Here is a 20,890-nt window from a genome sequence, read left to right on the forward strand (position 1 = left end):
CCCCCCGAGATAAGGGTACTCTTTATTTTAGGGTTGTTATAGGAACAACCTGCTTTCAGCTCTCTAGGGCAATTGCTACCCTGTGAGCACTGTCTGAGTGAATGTCCCAGCACCATCAAGTATGGAGATTACTTGGACAAAGAGGATAATTTAGTGTTTCTCAGGGCTCAGACAGAGAAAACATTTATGCAGTACTAAAGCCAACAATCTAAAATGTTGTAAAAATCTCTTCAAGCTCAAAAGTAAGCACTGTGGGGCTGGATTTTCATTTTGGCTGATTAAATGATACTGGCAACACTTTCCTTATCCATTGCATTTTATGCATGTAAAGTTGTAATTAGGACAGGGAACCCAAGTAAGGGCAACATTAGCTTCTTGGTGAAAATAACACTTGTAGCTTTTTCTCTGCATATGTAACAAATTCATCTCTGGAGATGAAATGGGAACATCAGGTTTTGTAGAATAGAAATAATTTTAAACTTGAAATAAGAGCTGTTTTTCATAACAAAATCTTCTATTGTTCAGAGCTGTTGAAGATTGGACAATAAACGCTGTTGACTGGCTGTATTCCATTAAAACTTTAATTTTAAGCCTATTTACTTTTAAAGGAATAAACAAAATTGTAATGCTGACTGCAAACTTGGGTATTAATATGTGCACAGATGAATATAAAATGGATGTTTTTCAGATGCACTAGCAGAGTTTGTGGTATTTGCCAATAAACCAGGGTAGTGAGGGATGGGCACCCTGTGGCTTTGCCCTACCCAGCGAGAGCACTATTGCCACCTCCATCCCAGCCTGCTGTCACCTGCTGCTGCTCCATCCCATGTCCCAGGACTGTGCAAAAGCCTTAGATCTGGTATGAAAAATCACTGATAAGGAATCTGCCAGTGATTTTTCATTATCTATGCTTTCCCTTCCCTCTCCACGTATTTCTTGATTGTGCTGTGAAGTCTTCAGTTGTGTCTCTTGCCTTAAAAGATACTGAGCTCTGGCACTCAAAATTATCTGCTGAATATTTTATGTGCAAGACACACCTCCCTCCGCCTCTCTCCCCCTCCCTAAGTTCATGTCACCGGTTCACGTTATGAAATCCTGAGCTACGTGTTGCTTTAACTGGCAGAAAAGGGCAGTAATTAATAGCTGAAATGGGATAACACACCAGACGTGTAAGATGTGTCTGTGCAAAAGGGTCCCAAGATTCTCATAATTGGGAGTTAATGGTTTAGCAGAATGATGCCATGGCACCTTGTGTTACAAAAGCAAATAGAAACCTGTATCTTTGGTTTTTATCTTTGCATTCTATGGTTATTTGCTGTCTGGGAATATATGAATAGACTGGCAAGAATGGGGAACAAAAGGAAAAATTTGGGCCACTGCTCCCCTGCTCCTCGCTTACAGTGTTTTTACTGGCCTTGGGGATTGTTTTACCATTCTGTTCCAAATTTCTTTTTTTAAGGCTGACCCTGTGATCGGAAAATTGAATTTGTATCAGTTAGAAATAAATCCTTTATTTCACTAGAAGATGCAGCACCTTTTCTTTTCAAAGGCAGCATTTACCCTTCACCTTCAATCTTTTGAGCTACCAAAAATTGCTTTGTCTCCTGTAGCTGGTGTGTGTGATGAGGCGACATTTTTGTGGTTCAGATTTCTCTGTTGTAATAATGTTTAGATTTGTAGCTCTGGTTTCCCATTTGTCTCTGTACTGTTGTGTGTGTAGCCGGGTATGGATTGTATCTTATGAGTTTTGACACTTTGAAACTTGCCTTATACTTAAAGTTGAATATAAATGTTTTTGCTCCAGGCTAGCTAAAAAAGTGATTTAAGAACAGTAAAATTTTCTTAAGGAAATTTAAAATGACTGGATTGGGGTTTTGTTTGGTTAGTTTGCTTGTTATTTGGTTTCATTTACCTTTTGAAATCCAGCTGTGTCTTTGCCTCTGGCCAAATGGCTCTTACTTGCTGTAGTTGCTCCTAAGATCTGCCTGCGTCTTGCATGCCTTGGCACTTGGACGGGAGAGTGCAAATATTTCCTCTTAACGAAACGTGCTGGGGAAAGGCTGAAGAAGAATTTGAAAAACACTGTAAGAGCAGCTGAGTAAGTAGCTGGGATGTGACAGCAAGGTCTGTCAGCCAGGTGTATGCCAATACGTAATACTCATAATTTACTGTTTTTAGACAGGTTACAAGCCTGTTTCAGAACAGCTAATAAATATCTGTGACAGTTATTCTATGTAACTTTTCCTATTTTAGAAAAAATATGAGCAAATCTCTGGTTCAGGGTCAGCATGACAGTCCACAGCTAGGAATGGTTTGTTGCTTTACTGATGGGTTCTTCTTTGACAGGATGTTTCGCCTGCGATTTCTGCCCATCGCAGCAGGGCTGTCTGCTGTTTCGCGGCGTTACCATGGGACAGCACATCACCCCAGGACCAGGCGTAGGCTCGTGGTGGCAGCTTTCATAGGGACAACTGCAGCAACAGCAAGTGCAAGATTCCTTTGGCAGAGGTAATATATTTTTTTTAATTTCTTGCCTGAAACCTCATTCTGCTTTAGTCCTGTGGTAAGTACTCACAGATGGGTTTAAGATCTGCGGGAGACTTTGTAAAGCGTTATTGCCCGTCCTGCTTCTGCTGTATGGAAGGAATGGCTGTTGCTGACTCCCTATGGAGCTTCTTTGCTGCTGTGAGTACCCAGATAGATAGGAAAATACTCAGTTTTCCTCTGTAGCCATGCTCACATGAGCTGTTTGCCCTTGGCAGGGTTTGCTGCCTGACTTCCCCCTGCTTGGTGATGCTACATGGGTCTCTCGTGTTGTGCAAAGAGAAATCGGTTGACTTGACCAAGCTGGGTGAAAACATGATGCTTTTAGCTTATGGGAGGGCTGCTAGAGACAGCACACTTGGCCAGGGGATGCTGCTCTGGTTTTCTTTGTCTTCTGCTGACTGCTTCATATATAAAAGGTAGCAGGGGAGCAGGAGACAGGCCATCTTTCGGTGGTAAGGTAGCTGCACGCAGGACTACGTGGGCCAGAGTCTGAGCACGCCTACCTGTGGGCTGTGAGGCTCAAAGCTTGTTTCCATAACTGCAAGGAGAAAGGCGATATTTGTGCTTGCCTGAGGTTACCCTCACTGAACCCTGGACCTGTGCCACGTTTGAAAAATCAAGGACTCCCTTCTCTTCCCTCCAAACATGGAAGCAGCGTGGCACCAGCAGTGTCACTCAAGCTCATGGCTGCAATTATTCTGAAAATAAAGTCTTTGCTGAAAACCCATCTTATTTTCATTCCAGTGTTTGGGTGGTTTATTGCTGCTTACCTGTGCCGTGGCTAGAAGGCTCTAATTTTAATGCAACGGGAAGAAGATGATGGTAATTGTTCTGGCTGTTCCTAGAGCTGTCAGACCTTGATATGTGCTAAAAGGAGTTGCTCAGGACGAGGAAGAACACTGTGATCCAGCACGGTGTCACCATATGCTGCCTTTTGCTAATAATCTGCACTTACGTGGTGCCTCTTTATCTGCAGGACCTGGACGCTGCTGCAGGGTTGGCCACGATAACACCGCTTTTCAGGCAGGGAAGTGAGCAGGGGTTTTTCCACTTAAAACATGATCGTAAAGTGGGTAGGACATCCCGTCCTACTAAAGCTGTCCCAAAACCACTGAGTTAATATTTCCATCCTGCAGCAGATTCACCCCTGCTTTTAAAAACTGACAAACAAATTGTCATTTGTTAGCTTTGTCTTTTTTCAGGAGGAAGGCTCTTCCTGTGGCAAAGAGCTGCTAATGTTATGTGAAGTGCTAGGTCAGGGTGATTTCAGGAAGTGATTTGTGGCTCCTGGAGTACTTTGCTGTTCCTTGGAGGCTGCTGAGCTCTGTGGCCAAGCTTGACCTTGCTCAGCTGATAGAAATGGAGTAAAGGAGAGAGGCAGCCTCTTTGGAGTGGTGTGATATGTGACCTCCCCCAGTCCTCATCAATCTGGAGAGATTAATTTTTTTTTCTTCCTTGCTCTATCTTCTTCATTGTTTATAAATTTGTAAAGCACTAAATAGAATTATACATACTTTGAAGTATTCCTTTCCTATACAAGCCATGAAATAAATTCACAATGCCGGTAACTGTAGGACAGAAGTACATCCAGGCTTATGATATTTAATTAATTACTTGGCATACAGCTGCTAAATAAGAGGAGGAACAAAACAGTTATGTTTGGTGTAGAAAACACTTTGTATGGACACCTAGAAGTTTTGAACAGACTTTCAAATAGACATTTTAACATTGTGTTTAAATAAATGAGGTATGAGGAACTGCAAGTTTCCTTTGTCTTTCACAATATATAAATTGGCTGATTAGGAGAGTTTAAGAATAAGCGTAGGTGAATACAAAACGTTTGTAATGACATCCTGGGTTATTCAGTTAGTTAGATCCTGAGTTATTACAGTAAGTAGCAGAAGGTATAATTAGTTATAAAAGGTAGATGTGTAACACATGTAGCCAGAGCACAGGGGTCGAATAAGCCAAGTGTCACTGAAAATGTAACTTACAGACTTGCAAAGAGAAATGTCTGTGTGCATCTGAGTATTTACACTTAGTAGTAAGCAATTTTGATTTATAAAGTGTTGCTGTGGTATTTAAATAGGAAGCAGGTTGGGAGGTCCTTTGCATAACCAGTGCTGTTGGTGCAGTTAGTCTGTTGTAGGGATGACCTCTGGTGCTTGTTTACCTTCGGTTAGTGAAGCAGCCGTGCTTTTGTTGTGATGAAAAACCCTCCTGTGATGCACAGTTATTCTCTGAGGGGTCCAGCATGTCCTAAGTGTGGTTCTCAGCATCGCAAAGAGTTTCTGTCCCTTTGACAGCAGGTGACTCTAACGAGGAATGTGTGCCTGTTAATATTCTGCTTAACCTTGGATGGTCTGTTAATGAAGCTGAGACACTTCATTGCCCTTTGGGGGGAATGCAGTAAGGGATGTTTTTCTGCAGGCTGTGAATGAAGTTTTCGTTAAAGATGAGAGATGTTTCCCTCTTTTTATTTTCTTAATTATTTGTCTTTACAGTTAAGGCATTAAAGATTTAATAGGCTGAATCAAGAAGCAGTTGAAAATCCTATGCTTCTTGGGCTAGGTAAGTAGAAGATGATGTGTTAGGGGAAGAGCAGTAATAAAAGGAAAAGAATATCTGACTTGCAATTCTTCCTGTCATCTGCATAAAGCCTAGTGTAAATGCCCCAGCTCTTCTCTAGTACCCTGTGAGGAGCAGCACTCATCAATGCTTAAAAAAAATCCCAAACTTTCTACTCTAAAACAAATTTCTTGTTCTTCTGATGATGGTGAACCTTGCTAGAAGGGATTAATGTGATAGTCCCTGTATGTGAACTGACCCTTTCCACTACTTAGCATGAAGAAAGTCAGGACTTCTCAGGTGGTTTGTGACTGTCATGTGCAGTTCTGACTGACTGATTCTGTAGAATATGCTTTGAGCAGCATCAGAAGCCAGTGCTGGGGTAAGGAAGCCCTTACAAAGGTAGGGGAGAAGTCAAGGATTTAAAAGATACATATAAAAACCCCAGTGGTTGTATGACACAAGATAGGAAAGACATTTTGTGTACTCCTAAGATGGGAGGTGGTTTGGTGGGATCTTCACATTTGATCTGCATCTGTGTGTAGCCTTTTGCATAGCTGTCCGTTGCAGGCAAGTGTGGGTCTGGTTGCCTTTGCTGTCCTGCAGGAGCTCCTGCTGCCTGTTTTTGGTGGAATATATCTCATCTAAATGATTATATACGACAGGAGAAGCTAACGCTGCTCTGTTCTGCTGTGGTGAAGGATACTTCAGCAATGCAAGTAACTGAGCTTAGAAGACTAATGAAGTTTACGCTTCCTAAGCAATCACTTAAACGCTGAGGATTTCCAACTGGCAACAGAAGCAATTAAGTATCTGGGCATTGGTATAATGAACTGAATTAATTAAAATAAATCTTAGTGCAGTCATTGGCTAATCTAAATGAGGCATTAATATATGAGGAGTACTGAACCTCACAGTTTGCAGCAAGCTTAACGTTTATAAAAAATAGTCTGTTACTGATACTCCTGTAAAGTTTGTATTCTGTATTTATAGTTCCAAATACTCTTTTGGAGTGTTATTAAATGGCCAAAGATGTGTTCTTTATGTCACAAACCTTCCTGGCTGAATTTGTGGGCAGTGGGCATCTGAAAGCACTTAAATTGACATTTCAGTACTGAAGCTTGTCACTCAATCAACCTAGTATTGAATGAAATAAGGGAGACAATGTACCTTTGGGGAGCACAGAAGGACCTCTGTAAGCAGAATCTTACCGGTGCTTTTCCTGATTGACTGGAAGTATTTAGTTATGCTTACTTTCTTATCCTTCCTAAAATATATTAGCAGTAAGAATAAGGGCAAGACATCTGTGTTGCTTTGGAAGCTGCTTAACAACAAGACTCTTTGCTACCACCTTATTTGTGTCTAACGCGGCACCCAGTGCTATTTTGCTGCATCCCCTTGGCCTTATTCCGTACTCTTCTGCCTTTTTGCCCCATCCTGTGCATAAGTCAAAGCCATTAAGCTTGAGATAGCTGTCTCCCAGTCCTGGAGTTATATTCTCAGTCTGTTACCAGCTCTTCTCTTTCAGGCTCCACTCCTCACCAGCAAGCTGAGCTGTTTAGGTGCTGGCTGCCACTTCTGCAGATTTCATTCCACCTTTACCATTTCTTCCTCTCTTCTTCCACCCTTTTCTCCTTCAGCCATCCTGTATCAAATGCCGATTGCTTTACGGGAAGATCCTCTGTAGGAAAGACCCTTCGTCTCCCTTGCTCTGCTGACCTACATTGTTTTTTGTATTTGTCTGTCATCTCGTGGCACTTCTGGAATTAATTTTGAAGCCTAGAGCAGCCCTTAGCTAACTCTGTTTAAGAATGCATTGCTTTTTTTGCATCATCGTCTTAGGGGCTTTAGAATAATTGCTTAGAATACATTTTTAATGGCAGAATTGCTGGAAATATCTTATGCCAGCTGAAACTGAGACTTTAAAAATCTTTGTTCTAGTAAAACAAAGGAAACCACATAAATCATAGTCAAGAGAGGAGAAACCTGCTTTATAGCTATAGATGTGTCAGGTACTACTTAACCTGATGTAGGAAAGAAAAGATGAAAAACTGTAGGTATTATCCGTGTTAGGTTATTTTTATTTTGAGAGCTCCACTCAGTTTTTTTTAATTCTTTGAGAGGTGACAGACTTAAGAGACTATCCTTGGGATTGCTGTGCTGAGGGTTTTCACTTAAGGTGTGAAGACATGTTGATCTATGAGTAGTGTCTTGAAAGAGCGCTGTGTCCTTTCAGGTGTCTTTTGGCTTCATATTATTTTTATCCATGAGCATTCAGGGGAAGGAAAGAATCTGATGCTGGGGAATGAGCCATAGTTAAACTGGAGTCAATTAGGAAAACATCTGAACTTCCCTGAGGGCAAGTGACCTCAGCTGACCTGCTGAGCTTAAAGCGCAGGTGTTACCTTAAGCCTGCAGGGCCCGGTAGTTTGATCAGTGCATGTTCATAGTGTCTTATTTAAATGTTGTATAGCAAATCAGAGCTGCGATTTGTGCAGAGAAGCCAGGTGGAAATGCAAGAAACTGCTTCCCCAATCATCTTAGTTTGCTGCGACTTTACGGGTACAACACTTTGAATTCTCCGTCTCTGAACAGGATTAAGTGTTTTTTGAACCCTGAGTCTTTAACGTCATTGGAAATGGCACTTTTAAATCTTTTTTAAAAAAAAAAAACAAAACTAAAAAAACCAGGTGCCCTCTGGTGGCCAAGTTCATGCCTGCTGCCTCCCCTGTGCACCGAATAACTAAAAGTGCCTGCTCACCTTGCCTGCACCCCAAGAGCATGTTGGCTGTCCTCCAGCAGCTAGCTGGAAAGCAACATCTCTCCAAGAAGTCACTTCATTTGGGAGTGGAGAAGGGGGAATAATTTTCTGGCTCAATAAAGGAAGCGCAGAAATTCTAAATATCACTTAGTTTTGATTAGTTCCTGATTTGGAAGTAAAGTGCCAATGCAATCATTGAGTCTCACTCCCTTAGGATCTAGTTTTGTTATGGCTGTCACTTTCCTGTGATGTTCAGTGTCCATCATCACCTGATGGTCCAGCTGCCTTCTGTGCTGTGCTAAAGGTTGGGTCTGTGGGGAGGAAGCAAGGAAGAAAACTAGAGATGGGCATAAAGATCATTAATTAAGACTTTAAAATAGAATTTAGCCTAACCTTTGGGTTTTTTATCGCTTTTTACTTTGGGAAACTTCTACAGCTTCAGCTGTCTCCTGCAGTTGGCTCTTGCTGAGACTTGCTGGTGGAAGCTATATGCTGTTTTGTTTGGGTTTTGTTTTTTGGGTTTTTTTTTTGGTGTCTAGACTACATATGGGATCATTGCTGCTCATGGGGCCAGCTGAAGAGAACAAAGGGCTTGTGAGGTTGAGGAGGCTTTGTTTAATATGACACAGCCCATCTGTTTTTAGTCTGCCAAAACGGCTGAGGGATTGCACGAGGGACTGGCTGGGAGGGGAATAGTCCTGTTAAATACCTTAGAGTTTATGTTACAGCAGAACAGTTTTAAATTAGTATTAATATCAACATAGCGAGGAATTGCTCCCTCCTTGACTTGTGGCTGAATTTGTTAGGACTTTTGTCCCAAGAGCAATAGGCCAGATTCTCAGAGGCATGCAGCTGTGTGAACATATCCCAGGCTGGAGAGCAAAAAGTGGTGCCAGGAATGACCTTCTGTGGTCTTCCAGTTGTGAAGAGCAGTATGGCCTGAAAGCTGCGATGTGTTAGCCCTGTCTCTGACTGACCTCCTGTGATCTTCTCCTGCTGTCTGCTTTTAGCTAAAGACCAGGTTTTGTGGAAATTAAGAAATCTGAAGGGATCTCTTTTCCCCCACAAGGGATCTTGTAGCCCACATACCTTTTCCCATAAGTCATTTAAAGTCTTCACTCTTCTTTGGCTACCCAAAGCAATAAGATGTTCCTTGCATTTAAACAACTCCATCCTGCACATTCCAGCTGTGCGAGTCAGTGGTCAGGTGCTTGGAACACTTCCTTTCTTCTTCCCCACTGACCTGCTTCAGTCCCTCTCTGTTTCTAGAGAATTATTTTATATAACTTTAGTCCTCTGGCAACACCACTTATCGTGGCTCTACGTTTGCTCTCTTGTGTTCTCATGTCCTCAGTGGAGATGAAGATGGATGGAGTAGCACGGTCAGGTAGGCAAACAGTGCTTGCCGGGAGCCTATAAAAGGCTGTGATGTGGAAACACCTGCTTTGCTCTATGCATGTGAATAGGCTCACCCATTTCTTATGCCTTACAGGACTGAGCCTATAGTTTGCACAACAAAACCAGTTGCCAGTGATTGATGAGTAGCACTTCTTCACTTAATGGCTTGTTGCATTATTGTGGATGGTCTGGGATGCTGATGAGGATTGATGTTCCTTCCCTGCTAGGTAACTGGATGCTGGGGCTACCCTCTCTTAGAAGTTCTTCATGATATTTAATTATAGATACATGCTAGTTAAACTAGATGGAAAATAGTCTGTTTTCGATTAATGAACTCATATTCACATTTTATATTATCATAGAGACCTGATTTGTTTGTCCTTATAGAGAAACTAAATATTTTCAAGGAAATTGGAGAAAATAAATCTTGAAAGTCACAATTCACATCAGTTTTTCTTTAGTTGACATTTGATGTGTATAACATCACATATACACACCTGATGTGCATAACATGCCTGGTGAGTGAGTAGTGCTTTAATGGAAATGAACTTGTTGATTGCTGAAGGTGCAAGTAAATGTAATACAACTTACCAGAATTACTGCTTGAGCTAGAGCTTATCTTTTCCTTCTTCAGTGGGAGAAACCCACTTAATCTTAATTTTTTAGAAACCATTGTGGGAAGAGAATCTATACATCAGGGAAATTGTTGATTATGCCTGGAGCATCTCCCGTGTGAGGAAAGGCTGGGAGAGCTGGGATTCTTCAGCCTGGAGAAGAGCAGACTGAGAGGGGATCTGATCAATGTCTATAAATACCTGAAGTGTGGGGGCCAAATGGATGGGGCTGGGCTCTATTCGGGGGTGCCCAGGGACAGGACCAGGGGCAGGGGGAACAAACTGGAACACCAGAAGTTCCAGACAAACTTAAGGAAAAATTTCTTTACTGTGAGGGTGCTGGAGCCCTGGGACAGGCTGCCCAGAGAGGGTGTGGGGTCTCCATCTCTGGAGATGTTCAAAACCCCTCTGGACGCTTTCCTGTGCAACCTGCTGTAGGGAACCTGCTTTGGCAGGGGGATTGGACTGGATGATCTCCTGAGGTCCCTTCCACCCCCTGCCATTCTGTGATTCTGTGATCTCCATTGTGAACAAGGTGCTGTGTTATTCTTGGCCTCAGTGTATGCTAGTGCCTACTTTCAGCCATTTCTTTGTTTTGTTATTAGGTTACAGAGCTTTCCAGCTTTTTCCTCTACCAGGAATGCAGGCTATGGTCAATTTACTTTTTTATCTGAGCCCTGGAGGAATAAGCTCTCTGACTCTGAAAAACTTACCCTACTAAATATTTAATTTGTAGCTTTCGATTGGGTTGGATTTAAAGATAAAAGATGCTAAAAAGCTGAAGAGCCCGGGTGCAGTAGCCTAGGAGGGCTGCATCGGTGCCAAACAGGAGCATTATTTAATATTTAGACTTGATTTGAGATTCCTGTACTTGTACCTACAAGTACTACAAGGTTTGCATTTGTCCTTAAGACTGCGATGATTCATGAGGAGTTATGATCAACTGTCAGTCCACTAAAGCACAAAGTGGCTTTCACAGACATTAACATGTAGTAAGGATGAAAGCAGTCATGTAAACACATCTGTGTTCGTTGTGCCTGGGTGTTCCCCTCACTCTTTGGCTGTCTTGATGGGTATTGTGTGCTTGCTTGTGCTCAGCTTACTGAGCAAGCGAGACTGTAATTTCTAGCACTGTCTGAATCTTTACTGATGGGTGGCAGGGGATCCAGGGACTTTATCCTCTAGCTCATTAATAAAAGATGTGGCGTAGGGCCAGGAACTTACCCTTGTCAGGTCTTTGGAGAAGCTCAGACACTCGTTGATGATCAAATACTCATATTTTGAAGCATGTTATTAACTGGTTTTTAATCCATTGAATGTTTTGTGTTGGTTTTTGTGTTGCTCTGGCTTATTAATCACAGTACCATTTAATGGCAAATGGAATAGTACGGTGTGAGAATTTGCATTTATTAAGTGAATGCTACTGCGATTATCAACAACACTGGTAATCTCATCAAGAAGTGACACCCATTAAGCGTAAGACTTATTTCCGTAAGCCCTAGTTGACTGTCATGAAATTCTTCTTTACTTTCCTTTAATTAGGAAGCCTAAGTCATCTTGTCTTCTGTCCAGCATCAGTCTTTGTCTAAATAACAGGTTTGTGATAACACCTATTGCCCTGTTTTACTCTTTTAAAATATTAATAGCAATGAGTTACTGAATATCAGCAGCAGATGGGCAGAGAGTCTCAGCCAGCTTTTATTAAAACTAAGCCTCAGACTTCTGCAGAAAGCCTTATAAAGACCTGAGTAGAAAAGACATATCTATAGATACACACTGTTGCTGTGTTATATAGACCTTTGCTGCCATTCAAGTGGAGAGGGTCTGCCTGTGCTCTCTCTTGAGAAGATCTGGGTATATAGAATATAAAGCATTATAAACAGAGTACGTGTTCACTTGGAAATATATAGTTCTGTCACTTCCAATAACACAGTAAACAATAATCTCAATTTATTACACACGCCTTGTTGTCTTTGTTAACTTGGACGATAAAAAGATCATATTCTCTTAGTCATTGACTCCTCCTTGGGTGTTTCTGTGTCCCTTATCAATTTTCTGCAATGTCTATCTTTCAATTTATATGGAGTACATTTAACTTTCTCTTCCCATCTTTTCTGTTTCCTTATTTCTACAGGGCTTGCTTTCTTCTGAACTAAAGTTGTGAGGTTTTTTGTTTGTATTTCTTAGCAGTTATGGCATCCTTCTTACCCTTGAGTATAAGCTTTGAATACCCAATAAAACAATCTTCAGAAGTTGATATTTGTCATCATAAGTCAGACTGATTTGTATCTGTTGATTTGGTTCATAATTTCAAACTCATAAAGCCAGCCTTATGCAAACCCTCAAGTATTGCCAAAAAAAAAAAGGGGTGGGGGGGAAGAAAAGCTGTTCTGTGTTTGAGAGCACCTTAAAAAGCTTGTGGCATCGGTGACTTTGCTTTGCCTCCCTTATTCTTCCAACCCAAGATTTTTATTATTATTTTTTCACTGATGAGTGACAGCAGCGAGCTTGCTGTCTTTTGGGGGGACCAGGGATAGAGAACAGGATGCCAGCTGTGGTCTTTCTGGGTTCATGTGGTCATCTGACCTCTTGCTTCTCATCATCTCTGCCAGCCTGGTGGTTTTCTTCAGTTGCCTTCCCTTGCTGACCTGTCTGCATGCCCAGGAGCAGATACAAGGGGTGTTGCAGGTGTGACTAAAAGCAGCTGCCGTTTTCTTGGGGGGGGGGCAAAGCCATCGAGCCTGTCAGCCTTCAAAGTACAGTTCAGATCAAGGGAAGTTCAAGTGAGCAGTGCATTTGGGAGGTGAGGAGTGTAGGCTTATGCCTCTGTGCTCAATTCTCTCTGTGCACGGCAGATGTAAGCGAGTTGCAGCTGCATGCATCCATTGGGACTGCAGCTCAGGGATATGGTCCCCTAGCCCACTCAGGGTGAGCTCTCTTTGGAAATATAAGGAGCATCTCCTGGATTAAGAAATAAACAGATTTATAGTTTAAGAGGGTGTTAGGATAACATCAGTAGGATGCCTTCAGTGTGTGTCATTAGGGTTGCTGGCCTTTGTCAAGCACTTGTTTTCCTCTGCAGGTCTATCAAGGAGTCATCTCTAAGGACTGGCATGTTGCCCCACATGATCCAAGTTAACTGTTGAGACTGACCTAAAACCATTCAGGTTCATCTTCTGCAGAGCAATCCCTTTCAAGGGGCTTGAAGAAGAGGTCCTCACGCTCTGGCCCATCTGTCTGCACCCACGTGCTGGTGCCAGTGCCTAAACTGGGCTGCAACAGAGTGGGAGAGAGTGTGAGAAATCAGCTAGTCTGCTGCCAAGGCAGGGCTGGGTGCCTCCAAGCTAGTCCTGACAGGCAGCTGTCTCACCTATTTTTAGCAATTTGCTGGTGATGGAGAGAGCGGTGATGGAATAAATCCTGCCTGACAGCTGATTCCAGTGTTCCCCTGTTACCTTAACATACAGTGCTTTCTGTGTATGTATATGTCTGTACTCACAGGCTTCTCCTTCTTTCCCTGGTCTGTAAGTCTCTTCCGTTATGAAGTCCTTAAGCACATGTCCTGCATCTTGTCCTGTCCTTCACTGAACCAAGAGAACAGTCCTGCAGCAGCTGTTTTATGGATATTACAGTTATCTCACTTTCCTCTTTTCTGTCTTTCTTAATCAGTGTGGCTTATTTAGGTCAGTTTTTCCCACAGTGTTTCTGAACCCTCAACTATTCCTGTTGCTCCCTGTCAGACCTTCTCTGGGTGGTCCAGCTCTTCCTTGGAGTGTACCATCTGTGGGGATGTTCCTGCTGCTGGCTGGGGTGGAAGGAAGGGTGTGCACGTCTCACAGTCTATGCTGCTGTCTCCTTATGTTCTTGGACCTAATTTAGGCTATAGCTGATATCAAGAGCTGTCTCCTCAATCTTAATTGTTCATGTTCATCTCTGGAATCTGTCTTAATTTTGGTCTGTTCATTGCAGTTCTTATCACAAATTCATTGTGCTAATTTACATCAGTGTCAAGTACTGTGAAAGGTGAGGAAGGAAGCAAAGTGGTAAAAAGTCTTGTGAGTGGGGTGACATCCTGAATAACTGGGCTGCAGATCTTCATAATTTCTGCTTAATTTCTTACTACAGTTTAATCTAACTAATTTAGTTGCTGAAAGTGGTTGAGCTGAGGATGGGACAGGGCTCCTCACTGAAAGTACTTCCGCTCCCTGGAGGTTGCCTATTTTTATGGATGTTGTGTCCAAAGTTGCTTTTGTATTCCAGTATGAAAGCCTGCAGTTTTAAGCAGCTTTTAAACCTCACTTGGATGTCTCTAGATGTTTACACACATAGCAACTCTAGTCAACTGAAGAATGCATCTGTCAGGCAGGATTCCTCTCTTGCTTCCTGTTTGGTGGCAGTGTCTTTGCTGACTCCTGAGTGCCCAACTTCTCCTAATTTGCTTTTTGAGACTAAATAGCATCTGATAGCTAAGTACTTTTCTACTGCCTTCGGGATTAGAATAACTGAGCAGTGTTAACTCTGGCACAAAGCTTTGTTATTTTAGCACACTGTTCTGCTTCTCTCACTCAGAGAAGAAAAATACTTTGAAGTGAGGGATTATGATTTCTCTAATTGGAAGACCTGCAACTGTGGAATATTGTGCCAATGCCTGGTGTGAGTCCCAGGATCGTTCCAGGATATATATCCTGTGGTTGCACACATTTGGCTTTCTGAAGGAATTATTTTCTAGGTGAGAATTCAGCACTGAGTAGTCCTCTATGGTAGCTGCAGCAGCTGAGGAAAATGGGGTTGTTTAGCCTAGAGAAGAGGAGGCTGAGAGGAGACTTTCTCACTGTCTACAACTACCTGAAAGGAGGGTGGAGAGAGGCAGGTGTGTGTTTTTTCTCCCAGGTAACTAGTGATAGAACAAGAGGAAATGACCTCAAGTTGTGCCAGAGGAGGTACAGATTGGATGTCAGGAAAAATTTCTTCACTGAAAGGGTCATCAGAAACTGGAATGGGCTGCCCAGGGAGGTGGTTGAGTCACCGTCCCTGCAGGTGTTTAAAAGACGGGTAGATGAGTTACTCAGAGATATGGTTTAGTAGTGGACAGGTACAGTTGGACTCGATGATCTCAGAGGTCTTTTCCAACCAAGTGATTCTATGATTCCTTGGGGATGATGAACCTAATCTTATGCTTAATTGTTGACTTTCTCAAAGGATTAAAAGAGATTACTAAATAGGTGGGAAATATGGTCTTTGCCTCAAATTCGATTCACTGAGGGGGAAAAAACCTGAAGAGACTGGGAGGGTTGAAGCCTGGCAGCTAGGATCTGGGCTAGGCACGCTCCATGGAGAGAGGCTGGCAGCCAGTCTTGGCACACAGTGAAGGGAGTCTTTGTATTTTTGTTTCCCTTTTGTGCAGAAGCTGTAGGAACAGGCATGCCATTGGAAGGTCGGTCTCATCAAAAAAAGGAGGTGGAGAGTCTTCACTTGCAGATGGCAGTCAGCTATTTCTGGAGCTCCGGGGTTTTTCCAGCCATATGCTGACATCTGCATTGAAGAACTCCTTTATGTGGGCCCAGTATGGAAGTTGTGGTTGTTGGAAGCCAAGGATTTCAACAGAGGACAGTTGTGCAGGACATAAAATACACAGAGTGGTAGGTGTAAATAGAGAGCAGATCCTTCAACGGTTAATTCAGCAAGTGGTTTGGACTGTGGCCTGGAGGTGGGGAGTAGCAGGTACTGTTTAAAACCTTGTTTGAGAAGTAGACTACAAACACTGCTTTTATTCTTATAGCTCATTTTGCTTGTATGCTGGAATGATGATCTAACTGTAGAGCAGAGTTAATTACCTGGATATACTAGAAGGGGGAAAAAAGTCAACTCTATTCACACAGCCTACGTCTGTGCTGCTGTAGCCAACTGGCTTGACAGTGTGATGGATTGAGGGAATGCGTAGGATTTGCTGAAAATGTTTGATTTTGAATTTCATCTGTCCCTTTCCTGGTTTGCTAGCTGTCAGTCAAGCATTACAGGAGCAAATCTTTCCTGCTACAGCTATTCTCTGGCATGTTTCATATGAAATAGCTTGGTTGTGTAGGTAAGAAATTGATTTTCTACTGCTTTTCTGTCCCCTGGGCCTTTTCCCTAGAGATTCTCTTGGAGCTACTTAAGACTGGTGTCCTGCGTACACAAGGGCTTTCCTTGTCAGGGCTGCTGGTGTAGCCTCAGCTGACAACAGCTTATTCTAGCAAACTGCATATCAGCCAAAACCACAACTCCACAAGGATGTGTCAGTGCTGATTAAACTTTCAGGAAAGGCTTCAGGAGAGGTGCCAGCGTGGACTTCATGCTCCAAGAGACAGATCAGCTGCCTGGGTCTTCTGGGGAAATGATTTACCTGTTTTAAGATGCTTGTGGATGGGGACAGGTTTGGATCCTGTCTCTGAAAGTTTGGTTCAGTGAAGGTCTTAAAGATAGTGCTTTGCTGTAAGACTTACAAAAATATATTGTCAAATAAAGGCTCAGGACCTTTTCAGAAAGGAAAGACTGGCATGTTAGACTCCATTTTGTGTGAAAAGGCATGATTAGTACTGCTCTTCACCAAGCACTTGTGTATTTTATTAAATCAAACCCTTGTGAAGGACTTGTATTCTGTCCCAGTGTGGACCAGAAACCTCTGAAATGCTTTAACCCAGCTGTAGCACTGTGGGTTATTGCATTTCAAAGCAATGCTGGTCTTGGTGGTTGTTCCAGTGCTTTTGGTACTTTGCTGAAGTAGTTGTCACCATATGAACAAAAGTTATTTTGCTTTTGTGTTTCACTCTGTTCCTAAGTATGCTCTTTGGGAGTTTATTCTAGTATAATAAAGTTTTTGCTTCCTACCAGAACCATGGAAGGATTTGAGTTCTTTAGCCCTTCCCCATCTGTCCTGTACTGTGACTGTTAGTGAATTATTGGATGCTGGTAAGGAGTGAGTTGTCATTTATTTTGGTAGCATTTAAGTTAATTGAAGGAGCAGCTACCCTCATTTCTTCTTCTTGAAGGTGATGCACTGAGGTTGCTGCAAAGCTGTATTGCTGGGGAGACAGGCACAGACTCTGCTCTGTTAATTTTACATACCACATCTGTGTTTTCCAGGAAACTGTTAGGATGAAATATGCATAGCCTTTTGCTTAGAGCTTGGGAGACTTTAAAAATCTTGGTTTGTTTTTGTTTTTCTCTCAAGGCAGCCTTTTTTGAATAAACTCATGCAGCTGTAAATGACCATGTTCATAGTTACAGTGAGTACCAAAGTACCAGCCTTCATCTGAAGTCTGCTGGCTAATGAGCGGCACCTGTGTGAGCCCTGTACCCTGGGATTAGTCCAAAATAAATCACCAGGAACTCAAAGTAAAGGCGGCTTCGCTCAAGTTACAGGCAGGTTAGGATGTGTGCCTGAGCTCTTTGAGTCCTTTAGAAAGAGAAATAATTCTGTCAAACTGTTTGCTTTCTTGTTGTGACATAGAATCCCAGAATGGTTTGCATTGGAAGGGACCTTAGAGATCATCCAGTTCCAAACCCCCTGCCATCAGCAGGGACACTCCCCACTAGACCAGGTTGCTCAAAGCCTCATCCAACCTGGCCTTCAACACTTCCAGGGAGGGGACATCCACAGCTTCTCTGGGCAACTTGTTCAAGTGTCTGACCACCCTCACAGCAAAGAATTTCTTCCTCAGTTCTCATCTCGATCTCCCCTCTTCCAGATTAAAGCCATTACCCTTGTTCTGTCACTCCCTGCCCTTGTCAAAAGTCCCTCCCCAGCCTTCCTGGAGCCCCTTCAGGTACTGGAAGGCCACTAGAAGGTCTCCACACAGCCTTCTCCTCTCCAGGCTGAACAGCCCCAACTCCCTCAACCTGTCCTCATAGCAGAGGTACTCCAGCCCTTGGATCATCCTTGTGGCTTCCTCTGGACTCACTCCAGTAGGTCCATGTCCTTCTGATGTTGGGGGCCCCAGCACTGGACCCAGCACTTCAGGTGGGGTCTCACCAGAGTGGAGTACAGGGGCAGAATCACCTCCCTTGACCTGCTGGCCGCACTGCTCTGGATGCAGCCCAGGATACAGTTATTTGCCTTCTGGGCTGCCAGTGCACATTGTCTGCTCGTGTTCAGCTTCTCATCCAGCAGTACCCCCAAGTCCTTCTCCTCAGGGCTGCTTTTGATCCATTCTCTGCCCAACCTGTTTTTATGCTTGAGGTTGCCCCAGCCCAGGTTCAGGACCTTGCACTTGGTGACATGTTAACATATCCTAAGAGGAGATAATTTCACCAATGTTAATATGGTCTGAGCTCTGTCTGGTTGTAAACCACTTTACAAGGAAAGCCATAGTATTGTTTGGCTTATGGATTTATCCTGCTTTTTATTTAACCACCCTATTGCTATTTGCAATTCTGCAAGTTGCTCACAGCTTAGACTGAGTGATTTTTGAGTATTGAGTCTTGGTCTACAAACAGGGTCGCTGAACATATTTGTATTTGAACAGCAAGGGAAAAGGGGTCCTTTGCTCTGCCAGGGTTCTATTTCCAGCTTGAGGATAAACAGCTCCAGGTTTTCTTGTCACAAATCCTGTAGCACTGGAGTTCGGAAGAGTCATTGGTGGAAAAGGGAAATAAAGCAGTCTGTCACCTGCTGGAGATAGCAAATAAATCAGTTGAGCTGAAAGAAAGAGGCTATTCGTTCTGAATCCTGCAGTGCTGATGGTAAAACACATTTCTATCACTTTATATAAATCATTTTTTGGGGAGCAGGGGTGGAATTTAGCACTAGACAAGGCATGGTATGCCCTTCCCAATCTTTCTTGCTTGTGGAGTTTTTGGTAGAGGGTGCGATAATTTCCTGAGTGATTTATTTGCTCTGGTGTTCTTGGACTGGGAAAACTTACTGTGATTATTAGTTTGGGTTTTGGGGTGGGTGGGTGGAAATTTGATTACAGCAGGGAAAATCACACAGTATTGCAAGGAGACTAGACTGATCACTTCTTTGCTTTTGCTTTGCAGTCCTCCATGCTGAACTGCAACAAGTGTTTCATTCAGGGAGAGCCTTGCAGGACCATCTCCGTAGCCTTAGCACCCCTCGGCAGTTTCCTAAACCGGTGTTTTCTTTTGCTTTGTACAGGGCCTACGCAGAAGACTCATCCTCCGTAAAACATGATCCAAGGACAGAGCCGAGCGAGAAGGTGAAGCATGAGGAGGAGGAGGAGGAGGAGAGCAGCAGCAGTGAGGGTAGAAAGGCCGTTGCATCGGGTGATGAAGAGGCTCAGCCAGAAGGGAAGAAGAAGAAGCGTTCTGGGTTCAGGGACCGTAAGGTACCAAACTTGGGTGTGTTATACCTGCAGCTGTTGCACTGCAGTGGAAAAAGGGAGAAAACCTGCACAACACTTTATTCAGATTGTGGTACAGTGTGTGTATAGAGTCTGGCTGTTGCTCTGTACTTGCCTTTATTTTCTAACCTTACTGTTTACTGGATCTTACTGTTTTGGGAAACTACTTTCTTGGCATGCTACCTTGAGTTTCTTTAGGTTGCAACTTGGTTTATTTGGAAGTCAAGTACACTGATCCTCTGAAGTGCCTTGCTGAGAAATCAAGGCTCCTGCCTTCATGGCTGTTAGGATGGTGCATGCAAAGTAGGAAATCGGCGCAAAAGCTTTAAAACCATCTAGGGCATCCAGGGCATCCGTGAGTCCATCCGTTTGCCTGTGAATATACACAGTGTATGTAGGAGGAAGGAGAGGATGGGTATGGAAGAAAGGATTATAGGAAAGGTGTACTTACATTTTTCTTTTAATTATTCCATGTAAACATAGTTGCTGAAATACAGCCTTACTGCCTGGTCATGGTTAGTTGTGTCTCTCTTGATGTTTATGCCTACTTAATTTTCAAGAGGAGGAAAGCTTGAGTAATGAACTATATGGTCAGCTTGTGACCTGCTTTCACTGCTGGGCAGTCCTGAGAGCTTTGGGCTCCTCAGAACAGCCTGACAACTAGTTTGGTACTATCTGTAACCACAGTTATTACAAGGCGTGTGATTTGGTCTGATGGACAGTCCCGTAGCTGGGAGTTGGCAGAAAGCAATATTTTATTTTTTAAACCTGTCGGAGTGTCGATTTTACTGGGCTGTGTTCAATGATTTAATATCTTTGTGGTGCGAAAGAGAACGGGCACATATGCTCTTCACAATTCTTTTCCGTATTATTTGCTTCTGATAATTATTTTTAAGTCTGTATACTGGAGACTGCATCTCATTAGCTGTGAAATTGTGGATGATTGTAGTTAGTGTCTTAGCAGCTTTTCATAAAAATTAAGAGCCTTTTCATTTGAAGTTGCTGAATCATATTCTGTTCTTGGTAAGAGTAGATTACACAACTTGACATTTCAAGTGTCTTATGGTATTTGGGGCTCCAAACTCTCCCTGTTGTGACATGCTGGTGGCAGCTCAGTGAAGTTATGTTGTAATTCAGAGACTACACTGAGATATTCAGAATTGTCCAGGAATTTGGCTTCTCGGCTTCCACTAATTTTCTTGGCAAGTGGGTGTCAGGTACTCTGACAGCTTTAGCAAAACTTCAGCTCTTGCCAGTGCCACTCAAAGAAAGCGGGTTACTTTTTCCAGTGTCAGCAGATGGAGACAGGTTGCAAAGAGCAAAGAAGTGATCCACCTTCATCCACATTCTTATTTTTAAAGAAGAACATTTGTTGATACAGCAAATGTAATGATTGATTTTTGTTTTAAGTGACTGGTTGTTTCTGGCCAGGGAAGCCAGAGAATTTTTGTTCGCAAGGGAGGACTTTTACTCCAGTTGTTAGGAGATGTGCCTACGTTGACCAGCTCTTTCCTTCCCATACTAGGCAGGGAGGAATGTGGCCACGCTTTCCAAATAAGACACGAGCCAGGCATGGAGGGTGCCCAAGAGGTCTGGTGGGAACAATGTGCAGCCTGGATCTCTTCTCAGTCCACATCCTTCCTTCGTCCTATGAGCAGCAG

General features: G+C 43.0%; 1 protein-coding gene across 1 annotated transcript in view; it reads left to right on the top strand.

Annotated features, from left to right (window-relative positions):
- Positions 1 to 2,347: 2,347 nt before the first annotated feature.
- LOC104520650 (calcium uptake protein 1, mitochondrial-like) overlaps positions 2,348 to 20,890 on the top strand; it is a gene marked incomplete at its 3' end in the record, with an annotated part of 23,835 nt that continues 5,292 nt past the window's right edge. Inside the window, exons 1-2 of the mRNA XM_010162398.1 lie at positions 2,348 to 2,508; positions 19,025 to 19,214. Of these exons, the coding sequence (XP_010160700.1) occupies positions 2,348 to 2,508; positions 19,025 to 19,214 (351 nt within the window). The remainder of the gene's footprint in view (positions 2,509 to 19,024; positions 19,215 to 20,890) is intronic.

The sequence above is a fragment of the Antrostomus carolinensis genome, unplaced genomic scaffold (assembly GCF_000700745.2).
Source record: "Antrostomus carolinensis isolate BGI_N321 unplaced genomic scaffold, ASM70074v2 scaffold48000, whole genome shotgun sequence".
Classification (NCBI taxonomy): Eukaryota; Metazoa; Chordata; class Aves; order Caprimulgiformes; family Caprimulgidae; genus Antrostomus; species Antrostomus carolinensis.